This window comes from Pristiophorus japonicus, chromosome 1 (genome assembly GCF_044704955.1).
Source record: "Pristiophorus japonicus isolate sPriJap1 chromosome 1, sPriJap1.hap1, whole genome shotgun sequence".
Taxonomy (NCBI): Eukaryota; Metazoa; Chordata; class Chondrichthyes; family Pristiophoridae; genus Pristiophorus; species Pristiophorus japonicus.
The window spans coordinates 235,111,449-235,137,348 of record NC_091977.1 but is presented as its reverse complement, the minus strand read 5'-3'; the positions used below and the strand labels follow the sequence as shown (position 1 = coordinate 235,137,348).

Below are 25,900 nucleotides of genomic sequence, written 5' to 3'. Positions count from 1 at the left end.
AAGAGGAGATTTAATAGAGATGTTCAGAATTTTGAAGGGTTTTGATGAGTAGATAGGGAGAAACTGTTTCCATTGCCAAGAGGGTCGGTAAGCATAGGGGAGTTGAGAATTATTTTCTGCAACTAATTGTTGTGAGCTGGAATACACTGCCTGAAAGGGTGTTGGAAGCAGATTCAATAATAACTTTCAAAAGGAAAGTGGATATATACTTAAAAAGGAAAGAAACTGCAGCACTATGGGGAAAGAGCAGGGTGACTAATCAGAGAGCTCTCTCAAAGAGCCAGCACAGGCCTGATGGGCCAAATGGCCTCCTTCAATGCTTATGATCTATTATGTATCCACAATTCTAAGGCTTGCCTTCTATACTGTTCAATAATCTCTATTTCTTATTAAGATTCCCTTGTATATTTATGGCAGAATCTTATTAATGAAAAGAGATGACAGAGTACTTTAGGCGTTTGAATCCAGCGCTTGATATCAACAGTAGTAGCTTGCCACCTCTTAGTTTTTGGAAAGGAGCTACCGACTTATAACCACAGGGAACAAGTTCTACTACTAAACTGGCCGTTGGCAACCGTCTTGGAAAAATAACAGAAAAGGAAAAGGGCTTTCTGGATTATTTTTAGTGCGGTCCCGAATGGGCGTTCTGCATGTCCCCTCCCTTTCTTTCTCTCACACACACTGTAGCTGCAATCTCTTGTCTGCCACACATACAGTAACACATTCCCACACGCTGGTCATTACTACACATCACTCTATCGTCGAGGCCCCCGCTACCATGACCCTATTCTAGGAGGAGCAAGCAGCCAGAGGCACGTCAAAGCGAAAAAATGATAGACATGCCAGCTATCCCTCTGCTCAGCTCCTTTTCGCTGCACATACAAGGCTTGTGACAGCAGTGTGGAGAAAATGCCGTTACATTGCAGTTGAAGCAGGCATTGGTCCAGTGACTGAAATGAGTCTTTACAGTACATCTTACCGGCAGTAACACCCAGAGAGAGTTTTTAACCCCCAACTCCCCACCCCCCACACACACCCCCAACCCCCCCGTCCCCGTCTTCAATTTACCTGAGTGCTCTGTTTTGTGACTACACTGTTCTGTATCCCTCTTCTAGGATGGCAGAGGCTGAACTGCAGAAGCAAAGACTGCAAGCCATAGCAGTAAGTCAATTCTCTTTTTCTCCTTTCGAGCAGATTTGTAACTTTTTGGTTCATGCAGCCCATGTGTCTTGTGCATACCTTTCAAGGAGACAGACCTGGAAGGAGGCAGGCCATTAAAAGAAGCCGGCTGGGGCCAGAGACGGCCTGTAATCAGGCTACACCTTGATTGATAGGCCGTATGAATCTTTAATAACGATTGTGTTAAAATGTGCTCTTGTCTAGTGCGTTAAGCAGAAGCAGGTCGTGATATTTTTAACCCGGTTATTCGCGTGTTGCTGTTGACTGGGTCTGTGTAGTTACCGTTTTACTTATTAATATCCTTTACTTTGAGGTAAAAAACCCCACTTTTTTGAAGAAAAAAAGCAGCTCAAATCTGAGGAAACTCCTGTCGCCCCTAAAAGAAAGATTCCAGCAGGAAAGTAAATGCTGAGCTCGATTATTGTGTGTGTGATTAAAAGCAGAATGACATTTCCGAACAGCACTTAACCTGCTGAGAGCAGAGCTTTAAACTTCAGACTTAGCTGTGGGGTTAACCCTAAGAGGGTATATCAGCAGCTTTCACTGCATTAATGTCTTGTCGCAGAAATTCAGCAATAAGCATATCAGGATTCTTTTTTCAGTTCCTAATGCCAGAGACCCCAAAATGATCATGGAAAAGTCTTGCAACGTTGAAAACCCGACAGTTTTGTTTTATGTGATATCTGCAAATTTAATTTTTGTTCTACTGCATATTCAAATGTGGCTCTTGTCATTTAAAACATAATTATCAATGAACATTTTGTAGTTCACTGCATTCTCTGAATAAACTAAACTGTTGTTTGGAACCTGTTGTTAAAATCCTTGTTCAGTAATTCTGCTACTGTCTGCAAGGGGCCAATGTTCTCTTAACGGTTTTATTTTGTGCTGTTATTACGGTTTTATGGTGTACTCAGGTAGTGGACTCTTCCTTACTTCAGTGCTTAAAGGGTTCCTTTTGTTTGAGCGCTGTTGCTATGGTCTATGGTTTATGGGGATTTTCAGTAGAGGACAAGGAGTTAATAGTCAAAAAGAAAGAATATCAAAAATATCGACCAATCAGATGTTGAACAGTTTCTGATTCTCAGTGCTTTCTGTTTCTCCGACATCCCTGCACTCCTCCAATTCAGGCCTCTTGTGCACGCCCAATTTCGTCGCTCCACCATCGGTGGCCGTGCCTTTAGCTGCCCAGGTCCTAAGCTCTGGAACTCCCTCCCTAAATCTCTCTACCTCTCTCTTTCTTTAAGACTCTGCTTAAAACTTACCTCTTTGACCAAGGTCTGTCCTAATTTCTCCTTCGGTGGCTCGGAGTCAGATTTTGTTTGTTAATCGTTTTGGTGTAGCGCCTTGAGACGTTTTACTACGTTAAAGGCGTTGTATAAATTCAAGTTGCTTTTGTTTGCCTAAAATCTGAAAGATACTGATCTTGTTTCTTTCATGTGAGCTCTTATTGTGAGTCTGCAGTTTTTAGGTGATGGCTTGATAAATGCTTTGAAGTAAAAGATTGACACCTTCCATCCAAAATGATAGGCCTTGCCGGTGACAAAAGGAATTATCAGTCTTGACTGCGTCTGTGTACCATTGAGGAGAGGCACTGAAGAGAATAGAAAAGAAGCAGAATGAATTGGAGTTAGCTCCGTCAGTTAGAGATTGGGTACTGGCAGTTTCTCTTTCGCCCTTTCACCAGAACATAGAACAGCTTGATTTTGATTTCCATTCCGAGGTGTTTACACAGATGATTTTAATTAAAAGTGCAGCTACTTTGCTTGCCTCATTAATCTCGTTCCAGCAAGAACGGTTATGTGGGCGGGGCCTTTGGGAATGTCTAATAATAGCTACCTCTGTGATTGGGTCAACTTGTTAGTGGGGGTGGCGGTTGAGAGCGAATAGCTGTAAAACTGAGAGTCTTACCAAATGTCCTCGAGCTTCAGCTGTGTGACATTTGCAAGGCTTGCAGACATGGTATCCCATGTCTCTAAGAATTCAGTTGCTAGGGGCAATGGTTTCCTGCAAAAAACAGTCCGTTGGAGGCCATATGAAATTCCTTTGACATACAAATGTGGAAACAACGTTAGAATATTTTTAAACAGACTCAAGTTTAACTCATGTGTGAAAGTTGCCCCAAAGTGGGAGAATCCAGCTGCTTCCAATCGTCTCTGCAAAAAACAAGTGGCCTTTTCACCCAGCTCTTCTCCCAGCTCCCATTCAATTCATATTTTGTTTTATAACATTCAAATCTGTCTTAATGAAATTTTCGTCATTTATTACAATAAATGATGTTGTCTTGCAAACTATTTTCAATGCAGAGGCATGACAGAAAGGAAAGGCGTTTTGAGGAAAGTTACATGGAAAAAATCAAATGTATGATAACATTGTCGGCTAGAAGTTGTTGGCAATATTATCAAATGCTTAACACATTCCTATGACATTCCTGTGTCCAGGGGCAGTGTTTGGATCGTGCAACCTGTGCTATTACACGGAGTCCCCAGTCGGTCAGGGGTCCTGAGCCAATCCAATGTGCTTATTTATAAATTGAATCAAGAATCCTACAGCACAGAAGGAGGCCATTCGGCCCATTGTGCCCGTGCCAGCTCTTTGGTAGGGCAGTAAAAATAAATTAAAATACAAAATAAATAACGTGCAAATCTCATTATTTTCATTAACCTTGTTTAAAAACATGCCCCAAAAGATGAATTATTTCCTTTTCATTCAGTAACATACTTTCTGAAGGGTTTACAATTTGAGGTGGGGTTTGAAGTCAGGAGACTCTGTGCAAAAGGTCTCCTTCTTCCTAACTCCACTCGATTTGAAACAGGAGCTCATTTTTGCAAATGATCAGTTTTCACATCTCAAAACAATAATATACTACTTTGAACAAATAAAAAGTAAAGCAGTCGTTGGCACTCGTCTCGCATGATAATGAAGTAGATTTAGCAGAATGATATCCAGACTCCAAGGGTTAAATTACGAGGAAAGATTACACAAACTAGGGTCGTATTCCCTTGAATTTAGAAGGCTCAGGGGTGATTTGATCAACATTTTCAAGATATTAAGGGGAACTGATAGGGTAGATAGAAAAAAATGATTACCACTGGTTGCAGAGACTAGGATGAGGAGGCATAGTCTAAAAATTAGAGCCAAGTCTTTCAGGAGTGAAGTTAGGAAACATTTCTACACACAAAGGGTGATAGAAGCTTGGAACTCTCTTCTACAAACGGCAGTTGATGCTAAGTGAATTGTTCAGATTAAATCTTAGATTGATGGACTTTTGTTAACCAAAGGTATTAAGGGATATGGGCCAAAGACAGGTATATGGAGTTAGGTCACAGTTCAACCACCACCATCATCATCATAGATTGTCCCTTGAAATGAGGATGACTTGCTTCCACGCCGAAAAGGGATGAGTTCACAGGTGTTTCAATGATGGACCTAATATTCCACATTCCAAACTTCATCTTGAAGGGTGGAAGATGCCTGTGCGTGGATTTTTTTAACGTGTGGTGGCCGTTGCACGCCAGCCACCACATGGGCTTGACAGAGCTAGGTCTTGGTCCAGTAACAAGGATTAACCAAGATGGCTGGAGACCAGCTCTGTTGCACAGACCTAGTGCGCACACATATTGCAGTGTGGGCAGGCCAGTGCTGTCCCTGGGCCCTCACCTCTTCTGGGCCCTGAACTCATGCCTCTCCTGGGCCCCAATCACATCACTCTACGAACTCTTGCCACTCCTTCGCCCCGACCTCGCCGCTCCTGCTGTACCTGCCCGCACTGCAGTCAGCCGTCACCCTCCTGCAGCAGCTCGCGCTGTTCCCTGCAGTGGTATGCCGCCACACACTGCTCCCTCTAATGGCCCCGGCCTGCTGATGCTCTTGCAGGCCGGGACTGCGCCGATTTCCGGGCTGGGCCGCTGCACGCTTTAATGGCCCCGGCCTGTTGATCAATCATCAACCAATTGCCTTCCTGCAGCCCCGAGATGTCATTACACCTCTCAGCAGATTCTCCCCCAAGATGGCAGCCGTTCCCTGGGCCTGTCACCAGGAGAAAGCCCTGCAGCTGCCGGGGGCCCCGCTCGTGGCAAACACTGGACCCGCAGGTTCTTGTTCGGGGCTTGAGGCCTACCCCCGGGTGGTTAGAAAGCCTCCACGCCGGTTCCATGGCTCCCCGCTCTGGAATCTTCAATGTATCAATGGTACTTACAAATAATTCAACAGTTCAACCATGACCTTATTGAATGGCGGAACAGGCTTGAGGGGCTCAATGGCCGACTCCTGTTCTTATGTTCCTATAGTTCCCTAACTCAGTGAAGTTTCTCTGAATGAACCGATGCCTTCCAATGGCCTGGAATTTGCGGTAAGAATAACAAAGAGAGGCTATCAGCACTCACCGTTATGAGCAAATTGGACAGCAACTTCCAGCGACCAACTTATGCGCAGTTAAATGTGGAAATCAGAAAGTTACTGTCCGAACTGCCCTGCTCATCCACAGGCTTTGCACCACCGGTACTTCGCCAAGAGATTTGGCATTAAAATACATCCAATGGCATGAAGTCGTGGTACTTTCCCACTAGATACCCACTAAACATGCAAGAAAAAGCTCGGGCTGGTACATTCAGGTATAAATTAATTTGTAACACTGTGTTAAGTCTTAATTACTGCCAAACAACTTCTCTGGCCCTGAAAATTTACTTTTACAGGTGTGGAGTTTCATTCCTTCAGAATTTAATTATTGTTGGAAATTTTTTTAATTTAACAATTTTTAAAAATTGATTTATTTTTGCTTTCTGTCTCTTTTATCTCTCTCCCTCATAATCCAAATGTTCTTTCCTTCTCTTTATTTTGCTTTTTGTACATGATTTTACATTGAATTAAATATTCTAACTGATACTTCCTGTGCAGACTCTGCATGGCTCAGTGAGGATTCTACCAACTGATTAGTTGAGGAGACATACCATTGCTTGTCCTATTCACACAGGTCCTAGATCTCCTGTAGATATTTAGACTGTGTTTGACTGTCTAATAACTGCAAGTCACCATATAAAAGTCCACAGAAAGTCTATGGGAAAGTGTAAGTGTAATGACCGGTTCTTTTGTTCGTTCACCGTTGAATGAACGAATCTGAGCCAATGTGTCATAATGAAGGAATCACTGACTGCTCCTGACAATAGACAGGAGATCACATGGTGCCGGGTAGGATGGGGAGTGTTTATATTGTGAGGCACAAGGTATCACAATTGTGTGGGACAGGCTGGATGGACCAGAGGGTCTTTTCCTGTCTGTCATTGTTCATATGTTTGTATAGCCGCCCTCTTTAATTGTGTTTAATTTCTCTTAAGTTCTGCTGGGGTTTCAGAAATTCTGTGTCCAACTCCCTCCCACACGCTCTACATTGCAGCCTGACTCTCAATCATCATCAGTGCATGCTTTAAACACACGCTCCTGAGCTTAATATTCTTGTATTTAATTCTGTTGCCCCGCTCATTTTTCAGATAGAGAAGGTCCTTCCTATGATGCCACTCCTGTCCCAAAGGCAACTCCCAAGAGCAAGAACATCTCCCAGTTGTACCTTATTATTTAAACTTAAGTCTTATTTCTTGCCATGAGTGTAATGGGTTGTGCTAGTGAAGTTACCTTCTCCTCTGAACTGTTAACTAATGAGCCGGACCTTGCTGGAAATGTAACCGTGTGTTAACGTTGCACGCCGTTTTTAATGCACAAATCAGCCAGCGAGTTCAGGGGCTGAAGAGATACACCATGATTTGCGAAATGTCAGAACTTGCTGGTCGATTTACGCCGCTCCGCCAAACACTTCACACAACTGGCATCTCCCCCTCAGCCTCCCCCGTTATTCTTAAGATTTGCAAATCAATAGGCCATTAAACTCACTACAGAAAGTTAGGGCTAGAACTTACCGCACACGTACCATTTCAACAACCTGATAATGCAATGCCAATCAACCTCTCCAGCCCAGAAAGAGAACAATTTTACCTGCTTAATCTCATTCCCGCATTGTCGTTCTTAGTTTTAAAATGTCAAATTTTATATTTCAATTTTTTTTCTTACGTTTTCTTTCTGTCTCTTTTTTCTCTCTCCCTTAATCCTTGCTTAATTTCTCTTTCTGTACCAGATTTGACTCTAATTCACCTGATTTCCTTCACCGCCATTCCTCTGTTTATTTCTCAATCCTTTAACCTCACTCGTTAAGGAGATAGACTGTTGGTCCCGTCATTCACTGAGGTCCCAAATGCCCCGTTGCCCTCACCGCGCCATTATCAGCTTGCACCTCCGGCAAATTACGGCACAAAAACAAATTTGAGCTGAAGGGTGCAGGAAAAAGTCTAACCAATGGCGTACGCCATGAGATGCCCCACCCCAGCAAGATCCTGCCCATTATTTCCACAAACTATGTCCTTACAAACTATGGTCATTGGATATATTCTAGAGGGAGTTAGATATGGACCTTACAGCTAAGGGGATCAAGGGGTATGGAGAGAAAGCAGGAAAGGGGTACTGAGGGAATGATCAGCCATGATCTTATTGAATGGTGGTGCAGGCTTGAAGGGCCGAATGGCCTACTCCTGCATCTATTTTCTATGTTTCTATACTGGAAAATGATGGTCGCACTTTCCACGTGCTGTATCAGAGTGTGGAGTAAGAGGTACCAAAGTTTAACAGTGGAATAAAAATACTAGACATAGCCGTGTAATGCATAGAATTACAAATTAAATCAAATTATTGCAGTCATATCCTATCATTCCTTTCCTCTTCACCTCTATCTATTCTTATCTTTTAGCTCATCTTCATTATAGAAAACCATTGTGCCTGTGCCGGCTCTTTGAAAGAGCTATCCAATTAGTCCTACTCCTCCCTTCCCTTTCCCCTGTTGTCCTGCAAATTTTCCTCTTCAAGTATTTATCCAATTTCCCATTGAAAGTTACGATTGAATCTGCTTGAACCCACCCTTTCAGGCAGTGCTTTCCAGATCATAACAATTCGCTGCGTGAAAAAAAGATGTGTGGGAAGAACATTTTTCCTCATGTTACCTCCGATTCGCAAGAACATAAGAAATAGGAGCAGGAATAGGCCATCTAGCCCCTCGAGCCTGCTCCACCATTCAATAAGATCATGGCTGATCTGATCCTGGCCTCAACTCCATTTCCCTGCCCGCTCACCATAATCCTTGACTCCTTTATCATTCAAAAATCTCTCTATCTCCACCTTAAATATATTCAAAGACCCAACCTCCACAGCTCTCTGGGGCAGAGAATTCCAAAGCTTCATGAGCCTCTGAGAGAAGAAATTCCTCCTCATTTCTGTTTTAAATGGGCGACCCCTTATCCTGAAGCTATGCCTCCTAGTTCTAGATTCCCCCATGAGGGGAAACATCCTCTCTGCACCTACCCAGTCATTCTCTTGCCAATTACTTTAAAAACTATTTTTTTTTAAAAAAAGGTTGGCAAATAACAGGTGACAAAGCTCAACACAACTGATTTTGGCAGCGCATTAAGTCAGTAGTATCAAGTATCATTGTCCAGTAAAACGTACAGGTCCCAAACCGAACCTTTGCATGGGGCCCCCTGGAAGGCAAATGCCACCCATGCCTCTGTCAACTACTTTAGTGAGGGAGTTACTGGCTCTCTAAAAATAGCGGACCAAGGAATGTCCTACAAAGAAGTTTGTTCTTTTGTCACCTAATATTACCAACAGCAATTTCTAGCTGTACATTTCTGAAATAATGCTTCAGAATATTTTCATAGCAGTTGTTTTAGGTTGAGGCCTAATTAATAAAAACCTCACTGAGTTACATTGGTTTAAGAAGTGCAGAGGTTGGAAAGGAACCATGCAGGTCAGCAATCTTTTGGAGATATACCAGAACAGAATCCTTCTTTATCCTGTTCTAAAAACTTGCAATTTTCCCTGAGGGATTCTCCTGATCGGTTGACAACACAACTTCGGAGAAACGGCAAAAAACAACTAAAAACGTCCAAATGCGCCATTTCTCCAGGCTTTTCAGCAGGAGATCAGGGGCACCTTGCAGAAATTTTCTTCCTTAACGCTTTCCCCACACCCTCCCTCCCCTTACAAAAATAATCTGGGCCACTGCCACACTGGGAAACCCCGCCCCTCAATTGCAACCTACTCCCCCCCGCCTCAGCCACGGGGCTATCTATCCCTCCCCTCTACTGAGCGCCTCACTCGCCTTGCTGCTGTCCCAATATTGGCCAATTCTACTTCGACAAGCTGCATCGGAATGCCTGTTTGGTATCCTACAACTCACCGACTCGTTGCAATTAAGGTTTGCAGCAGATTCAGGCCTGTGACTCTGGCCGGAAAAAGCACACGTAGGCATCAGGATATTAGGGCTCGGGCCTCGTTATAATTAAGCTAGCGCAGAGTGAGAAAAATGGGTGCTTGGCCTACTAATTTCTAGGTCCATTTATATCCTTGCCCCACCTTGTCAACTCAGTTTTCTTCCGTCATCTCCTGAAAGCACGTTTTTCAGGCATGGGTACTGTAATCTGAGACTAAGGCCGGAATTTTGCCGGCACTCACAGGGCTAGCTCGGAGGCGGGTCCGCTGTCAAAAATACACAAGATTGACAGCAGGTCGGCAGCCTGCTGTCAACCCGCCTCCACATCAGTTTCCCAAGTGCCGGGTCTGTCTGCGCTTTACAGGCCCGACAGTAAGCAGCGGGGGAGCCAATTGAAATCGTAATTGAGCTTGTTAAAAGGTACTTACACAGCATTTTCCCATCTACTTACCATTTTCCAGCTTTTTCGGGAGGTTCCCGGTGCTCGGGATCACATCAGGTCAGTAGGTCGGGTTTTCAATGACTCTCCATTCTTCTGAAAAAGTGACAGCTGCAAAAGTGATATCAAAGCTACCATTTCACAGCTGTTCACTTTCCAATCTTAGAAGCTAGAGCCTTCAGGATTTGGAATGCACCTTTATGCAGGTTTGAAGTAATTTCTCTATCCACTGTCGCCTACTTGGAGCAACCTCTCTCACCATTGACAGATCGTCGCTGTCATATCAACTTCAGTTGCTATCTATTCCAGCAACATCGGTGCCCTTGAAAAAAATCTCACCTTGAGCCTCTGAATCCCAGCACGATCAGCCCCAACACCAGCATCACCACCAACAACAACAACCTTCTCCACAATCACCTGAAGCTGCTCAGGACAGAGGACATCAGCACCTGACCACATTGCTGACCGGGTGGCCAGGGATGGCCTCACCATGGCTACATTTACTTCACTTGACGCTGTACACCCTGGCTGTCACATGATGTGCCAGGTTGGCACCATCCCACACCAGCTCCATAAAGCATCCCTACAAGGTAAAAGCCATTCCTTTCACACACATCGCCATTGCAAGGAGTGCCCTTATGTCTCACCATTCACTGCAACTCACTAAACCACTTCCAAAATTGCACACACATCTGTCCAAGAAGGCAATGTGTTGAAAATAAAGATTTCAATGTTTCGCAGCACATCCACAGAAACTTTACATGAACATTGGCTAAACGACCCAAATGTGTTGTTAGTTGATATGATTGGACAAGGATGAGGGTGAATGTGGGAGGTGGCTAGTGAGATGGGGATGTGATAATCTAAATAGAGAGAGAGGGGTGGGTGGAGGTGCAAGGTAAGTTGGTGTGAGTAAGGATCTGCAGGAATAGGGTAGGGAAGGCAGAGTGATGGGGATGTGACAAGTGGCACAACAGGACGCGGTTGAGTTTGGCTTTGCAGTGTCAGCCATGGCTCAGTGGGTAGCACTCTCACCTCTGAGTCAGGAGGTTATGGGTTCATATCCCAATCCAGGAACTTGAACACATAAATCTAGGCTGACTCTCCAGTGCCATGCTGCACTGTCGGAGGTGCCGTCTTTCGGATAAGATGTTAAAACGAGGCCCCGTCTGCCCTGTCAGGTGGATGTAAAAGATCCCATGGCACTATTTTGAAGAAGAGCAGGGGAGTTATCCCCGGTATCCTGGCCAATATTTATCTCTCAATCAACATAACAAAAACAGATTATCTGGTCATTATCACACTGCTGTTTGTGGGAGTTTGATGTGTGCAAATTGGCTGCAGCGTTTCCCACATTACAACAGTGACTACACTCCAAAAGTACTTAATTGGCTGTAAAGCGCTTTGAGAGATCCGGTGGTCGTGAACGGTGTTATATGCAAGTCTTTCTTTCTTTCTAACATTTCGTGATCTACTGAGATCATTGAAAGGTTTGCACCGCTGCAACCAACTCCTCCTGACAACATCCCTGCTTGTGTCCTCCTGCACAATGCGCAATCAGGCTGCGTTGGTGTCCTGGGGAGGTCTCTTCCGCCTATCCCTGTGTGCTGTGACACTCTCCATAAGCATCTGGAGGGAGTCATGGGAGAACCTGGGTGCAGCCCTGCACCTTTGTGCAGTGCTTGTCAGTGTTTTCAGCACGTCAATGCTGCAGAACACTGACAGAACAACTGCCAAAATCAATGTGGACATGGTCCCTTTAAGGAAACCGGCTGATGACATGTTATCAAATTACGTCATCAGACCCACTTTCTTTTAATTGTCTGGGAACCTTGCAAGGCGGGCTTAACAAGCCCCATCAATGGAAAATTCTTCTCACAGAGTTGGATGGAGCCGGGAACGGGATCCCAACCTACCACCTACCTCGTCTGCACTGAGCCCGCCTCGGCAGGTGAAATCGCAGCCTAACTGTTCAAACATGGGGACTACCTATCCCATTCCTGGCCACACAAGTGCACTTTCCAGGAGTCAATTAGGAAAAGGATAATTGAATGAAATTTCTCTTCCCTAGCCCCGGGGCTCAAAGGCTAATTGTAGAGCACCCCTTACTCTAGGGTTGCCAACTCTGAATGTATTCCTGGAGGTTTCATGACATGACCACCTGCCAACTGCCCCAGTCCTGCACTCCCGCCATTGGTCGTCCAACATGTCCAGTCTTGCGCCGCCCCACTTTCCCACGGCCAATTAGAAAGCCAACAGCCTCTTCATTACCCAATTGAATGATTTTTGACTGTAGTCATACAGCCTTTTCTTTCCCAACTCCCACATATTTACAACTGATAAACAAAAGTTTTGAAAGAAAATGATTTGTATTTTTAATGTCCCTATGTTTTCTCTCCTGGGTTGTCCTGGCAATTAATCTTCAATTCCTGGAGATTCCAGGACAATTCTGGAGAGTTGGCAACCCTACCCTCCTCAGCTGAGATTGATCAACGATCAAACTGAGCCCTTCCTGCACCATACGTTTTAGTACCACACTGGGTAATGGATTTACACATTGAGATTGTCAGTGCATCCCAGAGGCCGCAGATTGAGCCAGGGACCAGGAGTCCTACTTCTTCTTGCTGTGGTAGGACGCTGAGGCCTACCAACAGCCCCAGCTGAGTAAGAGGAGCCCTGCTCGTGGGTCTAGTGCTCCCATCGTAATCCCTCCAACTGATGACTCCTCACTCATGTACAGAACAAATAAACCATCCGTGATGTGGTGTCCCTAGCAGTCGGTTAGCTTTAGAACTGTATATCACCTCCTCATGCATGATCAAGGCATAGACCACAGGATCATAAATTGCCCAATAATTATCACCTCCTGAACAGGATCCAGAGGGCAACAACAACCGTTGTCTACACACCAGCTGCTAATAAAAAGAAACTTTGAATATAATTTTATTTTAACGAAGAAAGTAATAGAAAAATGATCAGTAAGATTTGCCTTTTCATTTTGACAAAAATGTGGTGTAGATCTTGAATTTGTGCGATAGTGTAAAACAGGTGACAGTGAGTCTCTCCATTTTTATTTCAGTTGAAGTCAGGATCTATCCCAAGCAGTTATAAGGTTGAATCCCACTTCTCCCATCTGTTGCTACATAGAATCATAGAATGGTTACAGTACGGAAGAAGGCCATTTGGCCCATCAAGCCCGTGCCAACTCTCAGCTAGTCCGATTAACCTGCCCTTTCGCCATAGCCCTGCAATTTCTTTTCCTTCAGATAACTATCCAACTCCCTTTTGAAAGATAAGATTGAGTCTGCCTCCACCACCCTTTCAGGCAGTGCATTCCAGATCTGAACCACTCGCTGCGTAACAAAGTTTTTTTTGCATCACCTTTGGTTCTTTTGCCAATCACCTTAAATCTGTGTCCTCTGGTTCTCGACCTTTCTGCCAATGGGAACAGTTTCTCTCTATCTACTCTGTCTAGACCCCACATGATTTTGAACACCTCTAGCAAATCTCCTCTCAATCTTCTCTGCTCCAAGGAGAACAAGCCCAGCTTCTTCAGTCTATCAACGTAACTGAAGTCCCTCATTCCTGGAATCATTCTCGTAAATCTTGTCTGCATCTTCTCTAAGGCCTTCACATCCTTCCTAAAGTGTGGTGCCCAGAACTTGACACAATACTCCAGTTGGGGCTGAACCAGGGTTTTATACAGGTTCATCATCATTTCCACACTGTTGTACTCTATACCTCTATTTATGAAGGCACCAGGATTCCGTAAGCCTTTTTAACCACTTTCTCAACCTACCCTGCCACCTTCAACAATTTGTGCACACATACCCCCAGGTCTCTCTGTCGTGCACCCACTTTAGGATTGACCATTTAGTTTATATGCCTTCTTCCCATTCTTTCTATCAAAATGTATCACTTCACACTTTTCTACGTTAAATTTCATCTGCCACGTGTCCGCCCATGAGCCCCTACAGACCTGAACTCAGTCACAAATTGGTCACCAACGTAACAATTTGCCCTTGTTAGCACTACTTTGCTTCAAATGAATAAATTATAATTTCCATATACTGTATCTTTGGCAGTCGTTTTTTGCCTCCTTGGCCATTTTGACATTGATGTAAGCAGGTGCTCTCAACTTAAAATATTAAAAGCAGAGATTTTTTTTTTGTAAATCTTAAACAACTCTGTACAGCTTCTCTGTTTTTCACCATTTTGTTCTGACCATGTTTAGTAAATTTCTTGCCTCTGCCATCTCTTTCACCGTGGCTTAGATTGGATGGCAAACCACAAGAATCTCCTCCAGTTAGGACTGCATCACATTAACCTGCGCACCCACCAATCATGTTTTATCTTATAGGAGTCACGGCTGATGGAGCATCGAACGTTTAATGTGGGCAGTGTTGCATTCCTATTTGTCACACCTTTGCCCTTGTGCAGTAGGGGTAGGGTTGGCAACTCTGGTTGAACATATTTTTGGAGGTTTCATCACACGACCACCTGCCTCCAACCGTCCGACCCCCACACTCCCGCCATTGGTCACCGGTCATGTCCATCTTCATGATGTATCACCTTCCTATACCAATCGGAAAGTGAATAGATTCTTCATTACCCGATTGGATGATTCTTCACTGTCAGTCAAACACCCTTTTTCCACCCATGTTTGATACTTTTATAAACAACAACAACTTGTATTTATGTTACGCCTTTAACATAGTGAAACATCCCAAGGCGCTTCACAGGAGTACTATGCGATAAAAATTTGACACCGAGACGTATAAGTAGAAATTAGTGCAGGTGATCAAAAGCTTGGTCAAAAAGGTCGGTTTTAAGGAGCATCTTGAAGGAGGAAAGAGAGGAAGAGAGGCAGAGATGTTTAGGCAGGGAATTCCAGAGCTTGGGGCCTAGGCAACAGAAGGCACGGCCACCAATGGTTGAGTGATTACAATCAGGGATGCTCAGGAGGGCAGAATTTGAGGAGCGCAGACATCCTGGGGGATTGTGGGGCTGGAGGAGATTACAGAGATAGGGTAAGGGATTTGAAAATAAGGATGAGAATTTTGAAATCGAGGCATTGCTTAACCGGAAGCCAATGTAGGTCAGCGAGCACAGGGGTGATGGGTGAGCAGGTCGCTGATTGGAGCGTGGGCAGGTATAGCAGGAGCGGAGAGGTTGGGGCACAGGAGCAGCGAGTGATCGTGGAGCGACATGATGGGGGCCCAGGAGAGGCGTGACTTCGGGGCCCAGAAGAGGCGAGGGCCCAAGGACAGCACGGGCAGCCCACACTGCAATGTGTGTGCACAAGAGTGCCGTGCAGCAGAGCTGGTCTCCAGTTGTCTTGGTTAATCCTTGCCAATGGACCAAGACCTAGCTCTGTCAAGCTTGTGTGCAATGGCCACCACACGTTAAAAAAATCCACGCACAGGTATCTTCCACCCTTCAACATGTTGTTCGGGACCTGGAATATTAGGTCCTTCATTGAAACACCTGTGAATTCATCCTTTTTTGGCGTAAAAGCAAGTCATCCTCGATTCGAGGGACTGCCTTTGATGATGATGGGTGAGCGGGACTTGGTGCGAATTATGACAAGATTTGGATCATCTCTAGTTTACGTAGGTAGAATGTGAGAGGCCACCAGGAGAGCATTGGAATAGTCAAGTCTAGAGGTAACAAAGGCATGGATGAAGGCTTCAGCAGCAGATGAGCTGAGGCAAGGGGGGAGACTGGCGATGTTATGGAAGTGCAAATAGGCGATCTTAGTTATGCTGCGGACATGTGGTCGAAAGTTCATTTCACGGTCAAATATGACACGAAGGTTGCGAACCATCTGGTTCAGCCTCAGACAGGAGTTGGAGAGGAGGATGGAATCAGTGTCTAGGGAACGGAGATTGTGGTGGGGACCGTAAACAATGGTTTCAGTCTTCCCCAATATTCAATTGGAGAAAATTTCTGCTCATCCAGAACTGAATGTCAGACAAGCAGCCTGACAATTTAGAGACCATGAAGGGGTCGAGAGAAGTGTTAGTAAGGTACAGCTGGGTGTCATCTGCGTACTGACGCTGACGCTGTGTTTCCGGATTATGTTGCCAAGGGGCAACATGTAGATGAGAAATAGGAGGGGACAAGGATAGATCCTTGGGGGACACTAGAGATAATGATGCGGGGGTGGGAAGAGAAGCCATTGCAGATGATTCTCTGGCTACGATTAGATAGATAAGAATAGAACCAGGCGAGTGCAGTCCCACCCAGATGGATAATGGTGGAGAGGCGTTGGAGAAGGATAGAGAGGTCAACCATGTCAAATGGTGAAGACAAGTCAAGAAGGACTCGGAGGGATAGCTTGCCTTTGTCATTTGTGACATTTGATTCATTTGTGACTTTGATGAGAGCCGTTTCAGTACTGTGGCAGGCGTGGAAACCGGATTGGAGGGATTCAAACATGTAGTTGCGGGAAAGATGGGCACTTATTTGGGAGGCGGCAACATGTTCAAGGACTTTGGAGAGGAAAGGGAGGTTGGAGATGAGGGTGGTAGTTTGCAAGGACGGAGGGATCGAGGGTTGGTTTTTTGAGGAGTGGGATGATGACGGCAGATTTGAGGGAGAGGGGGACAGCACCTGAGGAGAGAGAATCATTAACAATGTCAGCTATATGGGAGCCAGAAAGTGTCAGCCATGGTACAGTGGGTAGCACTCTCGCTTCTGAGTCAGAAGGACATGGGTTGAAGTCTCGGCTAATGCTCCAGTGCAGTACTGAGGGTCGCTGCACTGTCGATGATGTCATCCTTCGAATGAGACATTAAACCGAGGCCCCGTCTGCTCTCTCAGGTAGACGTAAAAGATCCCATGGAACTAATTCAAAGAAAAGCAGGAGAGTTCTCCCCAGTACGCTGGCCAATATTATCGACTCAATCAACATCACAAAAACAGATAATCTGGTCATTATCATATTGCTATTTGTGGGAGCTTGCTGTGCGTAAATTGTTTGCTGCATTTCCTACATTACAACAGTGGCTAAACTTCAAAAGTACTTCATTGGCTGAAAAGAACTTTGGGACATCCTGAGATTGTGAAAAATGCAAGAAACAAAACTGTTTGAAGAAAATTAAAACAAAAATGTTTTTTAATGCCCTGTGATTTCTCTCCAGGGTTGCTCACAGCCATGTCCAGGAGACTAGTCTTTAATTCCTGGAGACTTCAGGGCAATCCTGGAGGGTTGGTAACCCTATTGGAGGGAGAGAAGTAGATCTTTAGATATCTGAAGGCATCCAGATAGGATGCTAAGAACTTTTGGTACATACAGCTTTCAACCTTGAAGGATGGTTTCATGTTCAGCAGCCAATTAAAGATTAAGTAAAACCTTTGGGGATAGTAGGATGCTCAACGTTAAATTCTTGCGCTGCATATGGGATCCATAAGAAATACTAGAGGCCTTGCAAGACACTTTATTAGGCAGCAATGTCCCTTTAAGCAGTTGTAACTGCCATCTGCTCGCTCAGCTGATTTATCGAAACATTCTTTTCTATCCTAAAGCCTTCTAGAGCAGGGTCTCCCCCAGGACATTGCCTCGAGATCCAGGAAAACTCCCAGACAGCTGTCAGCCCAGTTACCAAGATTGTGCATAGTTGTGTTAATAAGACAAATGTGTTAGCAATATATCAAATCATTCATTTCATTTAAAACCTGAAGAAATATTACAACTGTGATCTCTGGCTTAAACAACCTCCATAAAGATCTATTTACATGACATAACCTTTGGGCAAGGATATGATGGCCAGAAAATAGCTTTTACTGACGCTGCATTACGGGTGCTGGAATCATAGAAACATTGAATAATATAGCACAGAATGAGGCCATTCAGCCCACCAAGTCTGGGCCAGCACTTTCGAGTTAGTCCCACTCCCCCGCCATATCTATGTGACTATCTTATATTTATGGCCCCTAGTTTTGATATATAGATAGATGTGAATATAACTTTGGTGGGAGACAGTATAATGGTACCTTGTTTTGAAGTTCACAATATCAGATGTCTAAGGCAATGATGAATGATTCGCCAGTGTTCGCAGAGACACATAGTGGGGCGAAACTTGGGGTGGTAAGCGCTGTGAGGCCGGACTTCCTGCACCCGGTGCAGAAGTCCCACCCCTGCAGCAAAATTGGGGTTACAATCCCCGAGAGGAAGTGGTGCGCAATCTCGAGCGTTCCACTTCCTCTCGGGGTGGGACTGGGGTGCTAACCGCGGGAATTTTCCAGCGCTATGTTGAGCATCGCGTAGCGCTGGCGGGAGCACAGGACCCTCCCCTTCTGTTAAAGGGGAGGACACGCTGCTGACTCTGCATAAGAACATAAGAAATAAGAGCAGGAGTAGGCCATTCGGCCCCTCGAGCCTGCTCCGCCATTCAATGAGATCATGGTTGATCTTCTACCTCAACCCCACTTGCCTGCACTATCCCCATATAATAATAATAATAATAATAATAACTTTTATTTATATAGCGCCTTTAACATAGTAAAACGTCCCAAGGCGCTTCACAGCAGTGTTACAAGACAAAGCAGATAAAAGAAGAAATTAAGACAGATGACCAAAAGCTTGGTTAAACAGGTGGGTTTTAAGGAGCGTCTTAAAGGAGGAAAAAGAGGTAGAGAGGCGGAGAGGTTTAGGGAGGGAGATCCAGAGTTTAGGGCCCAAACAGTAGAACACACCGATGGTTGAGCAGTTATAATGAGGGATGTTCAAGAGAGCAGAATTTGAGGAGCGCGGACATCTTGTGGGCTTGTGAGGCTGCAAAAGATTACAGAGATATGAAGGGGCGAGGCCATGGAGTGATTTGTAAACAAGGATGAGAATTTTGAAATTGAGGCATTGTTTAACCGGGAGCCAATGTAGGTCAAAAAGCACAGGGGTGATAGGTGATCGTGACTTGGTGTGAGTTAGGACACAAGCTGCTGAGTTTTGGATGACCTCAAGTTTACGTAGTGTAGAATGTGGGAGGCCAGCCAGGAGTGAGTTGGAGTAGTCAAGTCTAGAGGTGACAAAGGCATGAATGAGGGTTTCAGCATCAGAAGAGCTGACAAGAGCGGAGGGGGGACAATGTTACGGAGATGTAAAAAGGCGGTTTTAGTTATGCCACAGATATGTGACTGGAAAATCATTTCAAGGTTAAATATGACACCTAGGTTACGAACAGTCTTGTTCACCTTCAGATTGATGCTAGGGAGAAGGATAGAGTCAGTCGTTAAGGAACACAGTTTGTGGAGGGGACCAAAGGTAATGGCTTCAGTCTTCCTAATATTTTTAATTGGAGAAAATTTCTACTCATCCAGTAGTGAATGTCGGACAAGTAGTCTGACAATTTAGATACCAAGCAGGGGTCGAGAGTAGTGGTGGAGAGGGAGAGCTGGGTGTCGTCAGTGTACATGTGGAAACTGACTCTGTGTTTTCAGATGATATCGCCAAGGGGCAGCATATAGATGAGAAATAAGCGGGGGCCCCGAGGACAGATCCTAGGGGGACACCAGGGGAACAATGCGGGAATGGGAAGATAAGCCATTGCAGGAGATTTTCTGGCTACAATTAGATAGATAATAGAATCAGGCGAGTGCATTCCCACCCAGCTGGACGATGGTGGAGAGGCTTTGGAGGAGGCTGGAGTGGTCAACTGTGTCAAAGGCTACAGACAAGTCCAAAAGAACGAGCGAGGGATAGGTTACCTTTGTCACACTCAGAAAGGATGCCGTGTGTGACTTTGATGAGAGCCGTTTCGGTACTGTGGTTGGGGCGAAAACCACATTGAAGGGATTCAAATATTGAATTCATGAAAGATGGTCACGGATTTGGGAGGCGACAACACTTTCAAGTACTTTGGACAGGAAAGGGAAGTTGGAATTGGGGCGATAGTTAGCAAGCAAAGTGGAGTCAAGGGTTGTTTTTTTAAAGGAGAGGGGTGATTTTCCTTGATTCTCTTAATATCCAAAAATCTATTGATCTCTGTCTTGAATATACTCAAAGACTGAACCTCTACAGCCCTCTGGAGTAGAGAATTCCAAAGATTCACCACCCTCTGAATGAAGAAATTTCTCCTCAGCTCAGTCCCTTAATCTGAGACTGTGAACCCTGGTTCTAGACCCCCCCCAGCCAGAGGAAACATCCTCCCTGCATCTACCCTGTCAAACCCTGTAAGAATTTTGTATGTTTCAATGAGATCACCTCCCTTCTAAACTCTGGAGAATTTGGCTTAGGCTACTCAATCTCTCCTCATTGGACAATCCCCCATCCCAGGAATCAGTCTGCCGAACCTTCGTTGCACTCCGTGCACACTGCCGATCTAACCCCCCCTTCCCCCCCCCCGCTGACAGCAATATTCCCCTCCAAAAATCTTTGGCCCATCCGGCGGTGCCAAAACAAGCTTTTTCCCGGTGGTCCAGTGAGGCTGAGGCCTTCTGCAATGGTGGTGCGGCTTCCCTTAAAGGGGAGAGGCACTGCCGCTGCCACCACCGCCATGTTTTTTTTGTCGGCCGACTGCTATGTCGGCCTGACAAATATGCCCCCGGGTTCGGCTGGGCGGCCAACAGGAAGCCTAGCACCCTCCCTCTTGAGTGCCTGGCCACTGGCCCGGCCAAAACCCTCCCCGGTGGTCCAGTGGCCCGAAGTTAAAAAACCACAGAGATGCTCCTCTTTAAGTGAAGGGGAGAGCCGTGGTGACATAGCGGTGACTCCGCTCCGCACCCAACTTCTGCCCCTCAGTTGCTGTCATCGCCGCATCTTTACCCTCAGGTGTACACATTAAGACTGACTTCCGGGTCAAAACAAAAAAACAAAGAGCCAAATGTCGCGCAAGAGTCGATCTGAACCGCTGAAGCGGTAAGAACTATCGAAATGGGTGGGGAGCAATTTCTATCGCCAGGTGTGATCTCACCAAAGCCCTATAAAACTGCAGTAAGCCATGTTAATCTTATACTCAAATCCTCTTGTAATAAAGGCCAACGTACCATTTGCTTTTTAATTGCTTGCTGTAGCTGCATGTTAACTATCAGTGATTCGTATACAAGTACACCCAGATCCCTCTGAACACCAACATTTCCCAATCTCTCACTGTAAAGTCCTTACTCTACAGTATGAAATCACACGAGGCACCTTCTGGGGACAAGGTCACTCTGTGACCTGAACTCTTTATTCAAAGGACTCCAAAGACAGTGACCCTGCGTGGGACCTCCCTTTTTATACCTGAGTGATCAGGTAAAGAGTGTCTCCCACAAGTTCACTCCTTTGTGGTCAAGGTGTGCATCTAGGTTGAGTGTATACAGTAATACAGTGGTGTTACATTGTGGTTACATACATGACATCACCTCCCCCGCCACAAAGTCTTATTGGAATCATAGGTTTAGTCTTTCAGGTGGTCTACGCTCCCTCGTGGAGCGCCGCAGTTGGGGCTCTGGTTGTTGGACACTGACGTGAGTGTCTGTCACCTGTGGTGATTCCGGCCTGTCCGGGCTGACCGCAGGGACTGTGCGTTCTTCTGATTGCTCTTGTTGCTCGTTCACTAGTGGTGTTGTGGAGCTCCATCTCATGGTCTTCTTCAGGTTCCTCCGTGTCCATGCTGAACCTTTTTTTTACTTGGCCCAGATGCTTACGGCATATCTGACCATTGTTGAGTTTTACCACGATGACCCTATTCCCCTCTTTGTCAATTACAGTACCCTCAAGCCATTTGGGCTCCATGGCGTGATTGAGGACGAATACAGGATCATTTATTTCTATACATCTCCCCCTCGCATTACGGTCATGGTACTCGTTTTGTGACTTGCGCTTGCCCTCAACTATGTCGGTCAGGACTGGGTGAATTAGGGACAACCGAGTTTTGAGTGTCTGTTTCATTAGTAGCTCTGCGGGCAGGACCCCCGTGAGCAAGTGCTGTCGGGATCTATAGGCCAGCAGGAGGCACTGTAGGGAGGGCCCTTGAATCCTGAGCATACCTTGCTTAACGATTTGGACCGCACGTTTCGCCTGGCTATTGGAGGCCAGCTTGAACGGCGCAGTCCTGTCGTGGTTGATGCCATTGCCCGACATAAACTCTCGGAATTCGTAGCTTGTGAAACATGGGCCATTATCGCTAACCAGGATGTCCGACAAGCCATGGGTTGCAAAGATCGCATGTAGGCTTTCCACGGTGGTGGATGACGTGCATGAATTCAGAATGGTGCACTCGATCCATTTCGAGTACGCATCTACCACAATAAGGAATATCTTACTCATGAACGGGCCCGCGTAGTCAACATGAATGCGTGACCATGGCCTTGTGGACCAGGGCCACAGGCTGAGCGGAGCCTTCCTCGCAGCATTACCCAGTTGGGCACATGTCATGCACCTGCGAACACAGTGTTCCAGGCCACCAAACGTGTGACCGGGCAATGGCCTTCATCAGCACAATGCCTGGGTGCTCGCTGTGGAGTTCCCTGGTGAAGGCCTCCCAGCCCTTCTGGGGCATAACTACCCGGCTGCCCCATAGTAGAGCTCATCCATCTGTCTGTGGAACGGTCTGACCTCCTCAGGGCATGCTCCGTGTGCGGGCGCTCAATCCCCAGTCAGGACACATTTCTTAATCAGGGATAGGAGGGGATCTCTGTTTGTCCAGATTTTGATCTGGCGGGCTGTGATGGGGGAGCCTGCGCTGTCAAAGGCATCGACAGCCATGAACATCTTGGCGCTTTGCTCTGCTGCCCCCTCAGTGGTGGCCAGTGGAAGCATGCTGAGCGTGTCAACGCAATTTTGAATGCCGGGCTGGTGCCGGATGGAGTAGCCAGCGTGAGAGCCCATCGCTGTATGCGAGCTGATGCTTTGGCATTGATAGCCTTGCTGTCTGACAACAGGGATGTTAATGGCTTGTGGTTCGTCTCTAATTCAAACTTCCTACCAAATAGGTACTGATGCATTTTTTTTACACCATAGACACATGCAAGCGCTTCCTTCTCAATCACCCCATATCCCCGTTCTGCTTGAGAGAGCGACCTGGAGGCATAAGTCACAGGTTGTAGCTGACCCTCAGCATTACCCTGCTGCAACACGCACCCAACCCCATAGGACGATGCATCACATGTCAGAACCAAGTTTTTACAGGGGTCGTACAGGGTCAACAACTTGTTTGAACAAAGTAGGTTTTGCGCCCGATCAAAAGCCCGTTCCTGACAGTCTCCCCAAAACCAATCGCAACCCTTACGCAGGAGCACGTGTAGCGGCTCCAACAACGTGCTCAAGTTCGGCAGAAAGTTCCCGAAATAGTTCAACAGTCCCAGGAATGAACGCAACTCCGATGTGTTGCAGGGCCTGGGTGCTCGTCGAATCACCTCTGTTTTGGATTCGGTGGGCCGAATCCCATCTGCAGCAACCCTCCTGCCCAGAAACTCAACCTCAGGAGCTAAGAACACACATTTAGACTTTTTGAATCGCAGGCCTACCCGGTCCAGTCGGCGTAGCACCTCCTCCAGGTTGTGGAGGTGTTCCTCGATATCTCTACCCGTGATGAGGATGTCGTCCTGGAATACGATTGTTCCAGAAATGGATTTAAGCAGGCTTTCCATGTTTCTTTGAAAAATCGCGGCCGCTGATCGAATGCCAAACAGGCACCTGTTATAAACGAACAGTCCCTTGTGCGTGGTGATGGTGGTCAGTAGTTTAGATTCGTCGGCCAGTTCCTGGCTCATATAGGCTGAAGTGAGGTCCAACTTGGTGAACAGCTTGCCGCCTGCCAATGTGGCAAAAAGGTCCTCTGCTCTCGGGAGCGGGTATTGATCTTGATTGATGGTGGCCTTGTAGTCGCCACAGATCCTGACAGAGCCATCCGCTTTCAGTACGGGAATGATGGGGTTCGCCCAGTCACTGAATTCAACAGGCAAGATGATGCCCTCTCTCAACAGCTGGTCCAGTTTGCTCTCGATCTTTTCCCGCATCACATACGGCACCGCTCTGGCTTTGTGGTGCACTGGCCTGGCGTCCGGGGTGATGTGTATCACTACTTTAGTGCCTTTGAAAGTCGAGACGCCAGGTCGGAATAGTGAATCGAATTGTTGTAGGACTTGTGAGCACGAACTTTGCACCACAGATGACATTGCGTGAACATCCCCCCATTTCCAGTTCATCTCGGCTAACCAGCTCCTCCCCAACAGTGCGGGACCATTGCCTGGGACAATCCAAAGCGGTAGCCGATTCACTAACCCATTGTGAGTGACAACACTGCACTGCCTAGCACCGAATGATTTCTTTCGTGTAAGTCCGTAATTGTGTGTCAACACGTGCTAATTTGGTTCTACTGGCTTTAAGTGGCCATAGCTTCTCAAATTGCTGAACGCCCATGAGTGACTGGCTGGCCCCAGTGTCCAGCTCCATGCGTACAGGGATACCGTTTAATAAAACCCTCATCATCATTGGTGGCGTTTTGGTGTATGGACTGTGAATGTTCGCCACATGGACCCGCTGCACCTCGGCGTCCATCGATTTACCCCAAAGGTCATCCTGCCTCAAAGAACCCTCTTCTGGTCCATCCGCCTCATATATTAGTCTAGTTGCAGATTTCCTGCACATTCAAGCTAAGTGGATGTAAAGTCCTGTCCCTGCAGTACAGACTCACACGAGGCACATGCTGAAGTCAAGGTCACTCAGGACCTGCACCTTGGTGTCGATCCTTGTGAGTTTTGGTCTGTCGCTTTTGTGCGGCCACAGCTGTTCAAATTGTTGAGCGCTCATGAGAGATTGACTCGCTCCTGTATCCAGCTCCATGTTGACGGGTATCCCGTTGAGTAGGACCCTCATCATTATTGGAGGCGTCTTGTTGTAAGAGCAGTGGCCATTGATCATGTTGACCCACTGTACCTCGGTGTCCCGAGTACTGTCCCCACCGTCTTCTGGTTCGCTTTCCGACCCTTCCGATTCATATACCAGCCGAGCTGCCGTTGTTCTGCACATGCGGGCCAGCTGCCCTGTATAGTCACAGTTTCTGCAGACAGCATGCTGAAATCGACACCCCCTTGATGAGTGCCTTCCCCAAATCTCCAGCACAGACCACTTCCATTGTTTCCAAAGGATGAGCTGCGTCTGGCTAATCTCTCTTGAGCTTCTCTCAGTTTGTGGTTGATTGCTCGCATTGTGGGTTGCTGAGGTGAGAACACCGTTCATGTGGCCCTTGATGGCTTCTGGCGCCACTGTCTGCTGTTGAGGGCCTGCTCTCCTGCCTTTGTCTGTGTGTGGGGGTAGCGGCTTGTTTCACGCTGTGAACCCCTTGTTCCGATGTTTCGTTAGTTGTCGTACCCGCAGTGTAGATCAACCTCGTTTCTTCTTCTCCTGCCAAGAATGTCTGTGCAACCAGTGCTGCTGCCTCTAGGGTCAAGTTCTTGGTCTCTATGAGCTTTTGGAATATGCCTGCGTGGCCTATTCCCTCAATAAAAAAGTCTCTCAGTACTTCTCTCCTTAGTTCATCGGAGAACTCACATAAGCTAGCTAACCTCCGAAGTTCCACCACGAAGTCGGTTATGCTCTGGCCCACACAGCGTCTGTAGTTGTAGAACCTGTGTCTGGCCATGTGTAGGCTGCTCGCTGGCTTCAGGTGGTCTCTTACCAGTGTGCTCAACTCTTTAAACGACTTGCTTGCTGGTTTCTCGGGTGCCAGCAGGTCCTTCATTAAGGCGCATGTTTTCGAGCCACAGCTGGTCAAGAGATGGGCTCTTCTCTTGTCTGCCTTATCATCGCCTAACCAGTCTTGGTAACGAAGCTTTGCTGGAGCCTTTCTATAAAGTCCTCCCAATTATCTCCAGCATTGTATTTTTCATCTGAGCCGGTGGTCGCCATTCTGTGGATTCTGTAATCCTGTAACTCGTCGCCACTGTAAAGTCCTGTCCCTGCAGTACAGACTCACACGAGGCACATGCTGAAGTCAAGGTCACTCAGGACCTGCACCTTTATTACACAGCTCTCGAATGCCACACTTGCCTGA

At 46.4% G+C, this 25,900-nt stretch overlaps 1 protein-coding gene across 1 annotated transcript in view; it reads left to right on the top strand.

Moving 5' to 3' along the window:
- Window positions 1-25,900, top strand: part of LOC139269277 (paralemmin-1-like) — a 483,947-nt gene that overhangs the window by 133,162 nt on the left and 324,885 nt on the right. Inside the window, exon 2 of the mRNA XM_070888361.1 lies at window positions 1,116-1,161. Within this exon, the coding sequence (XP_070744462.1) occupies window positions 1,116-1,161 (46 nt within the window). The remainder of the gene's footprint in view (window positions 1-1,115; window positions 1,162-25,900) is intronic.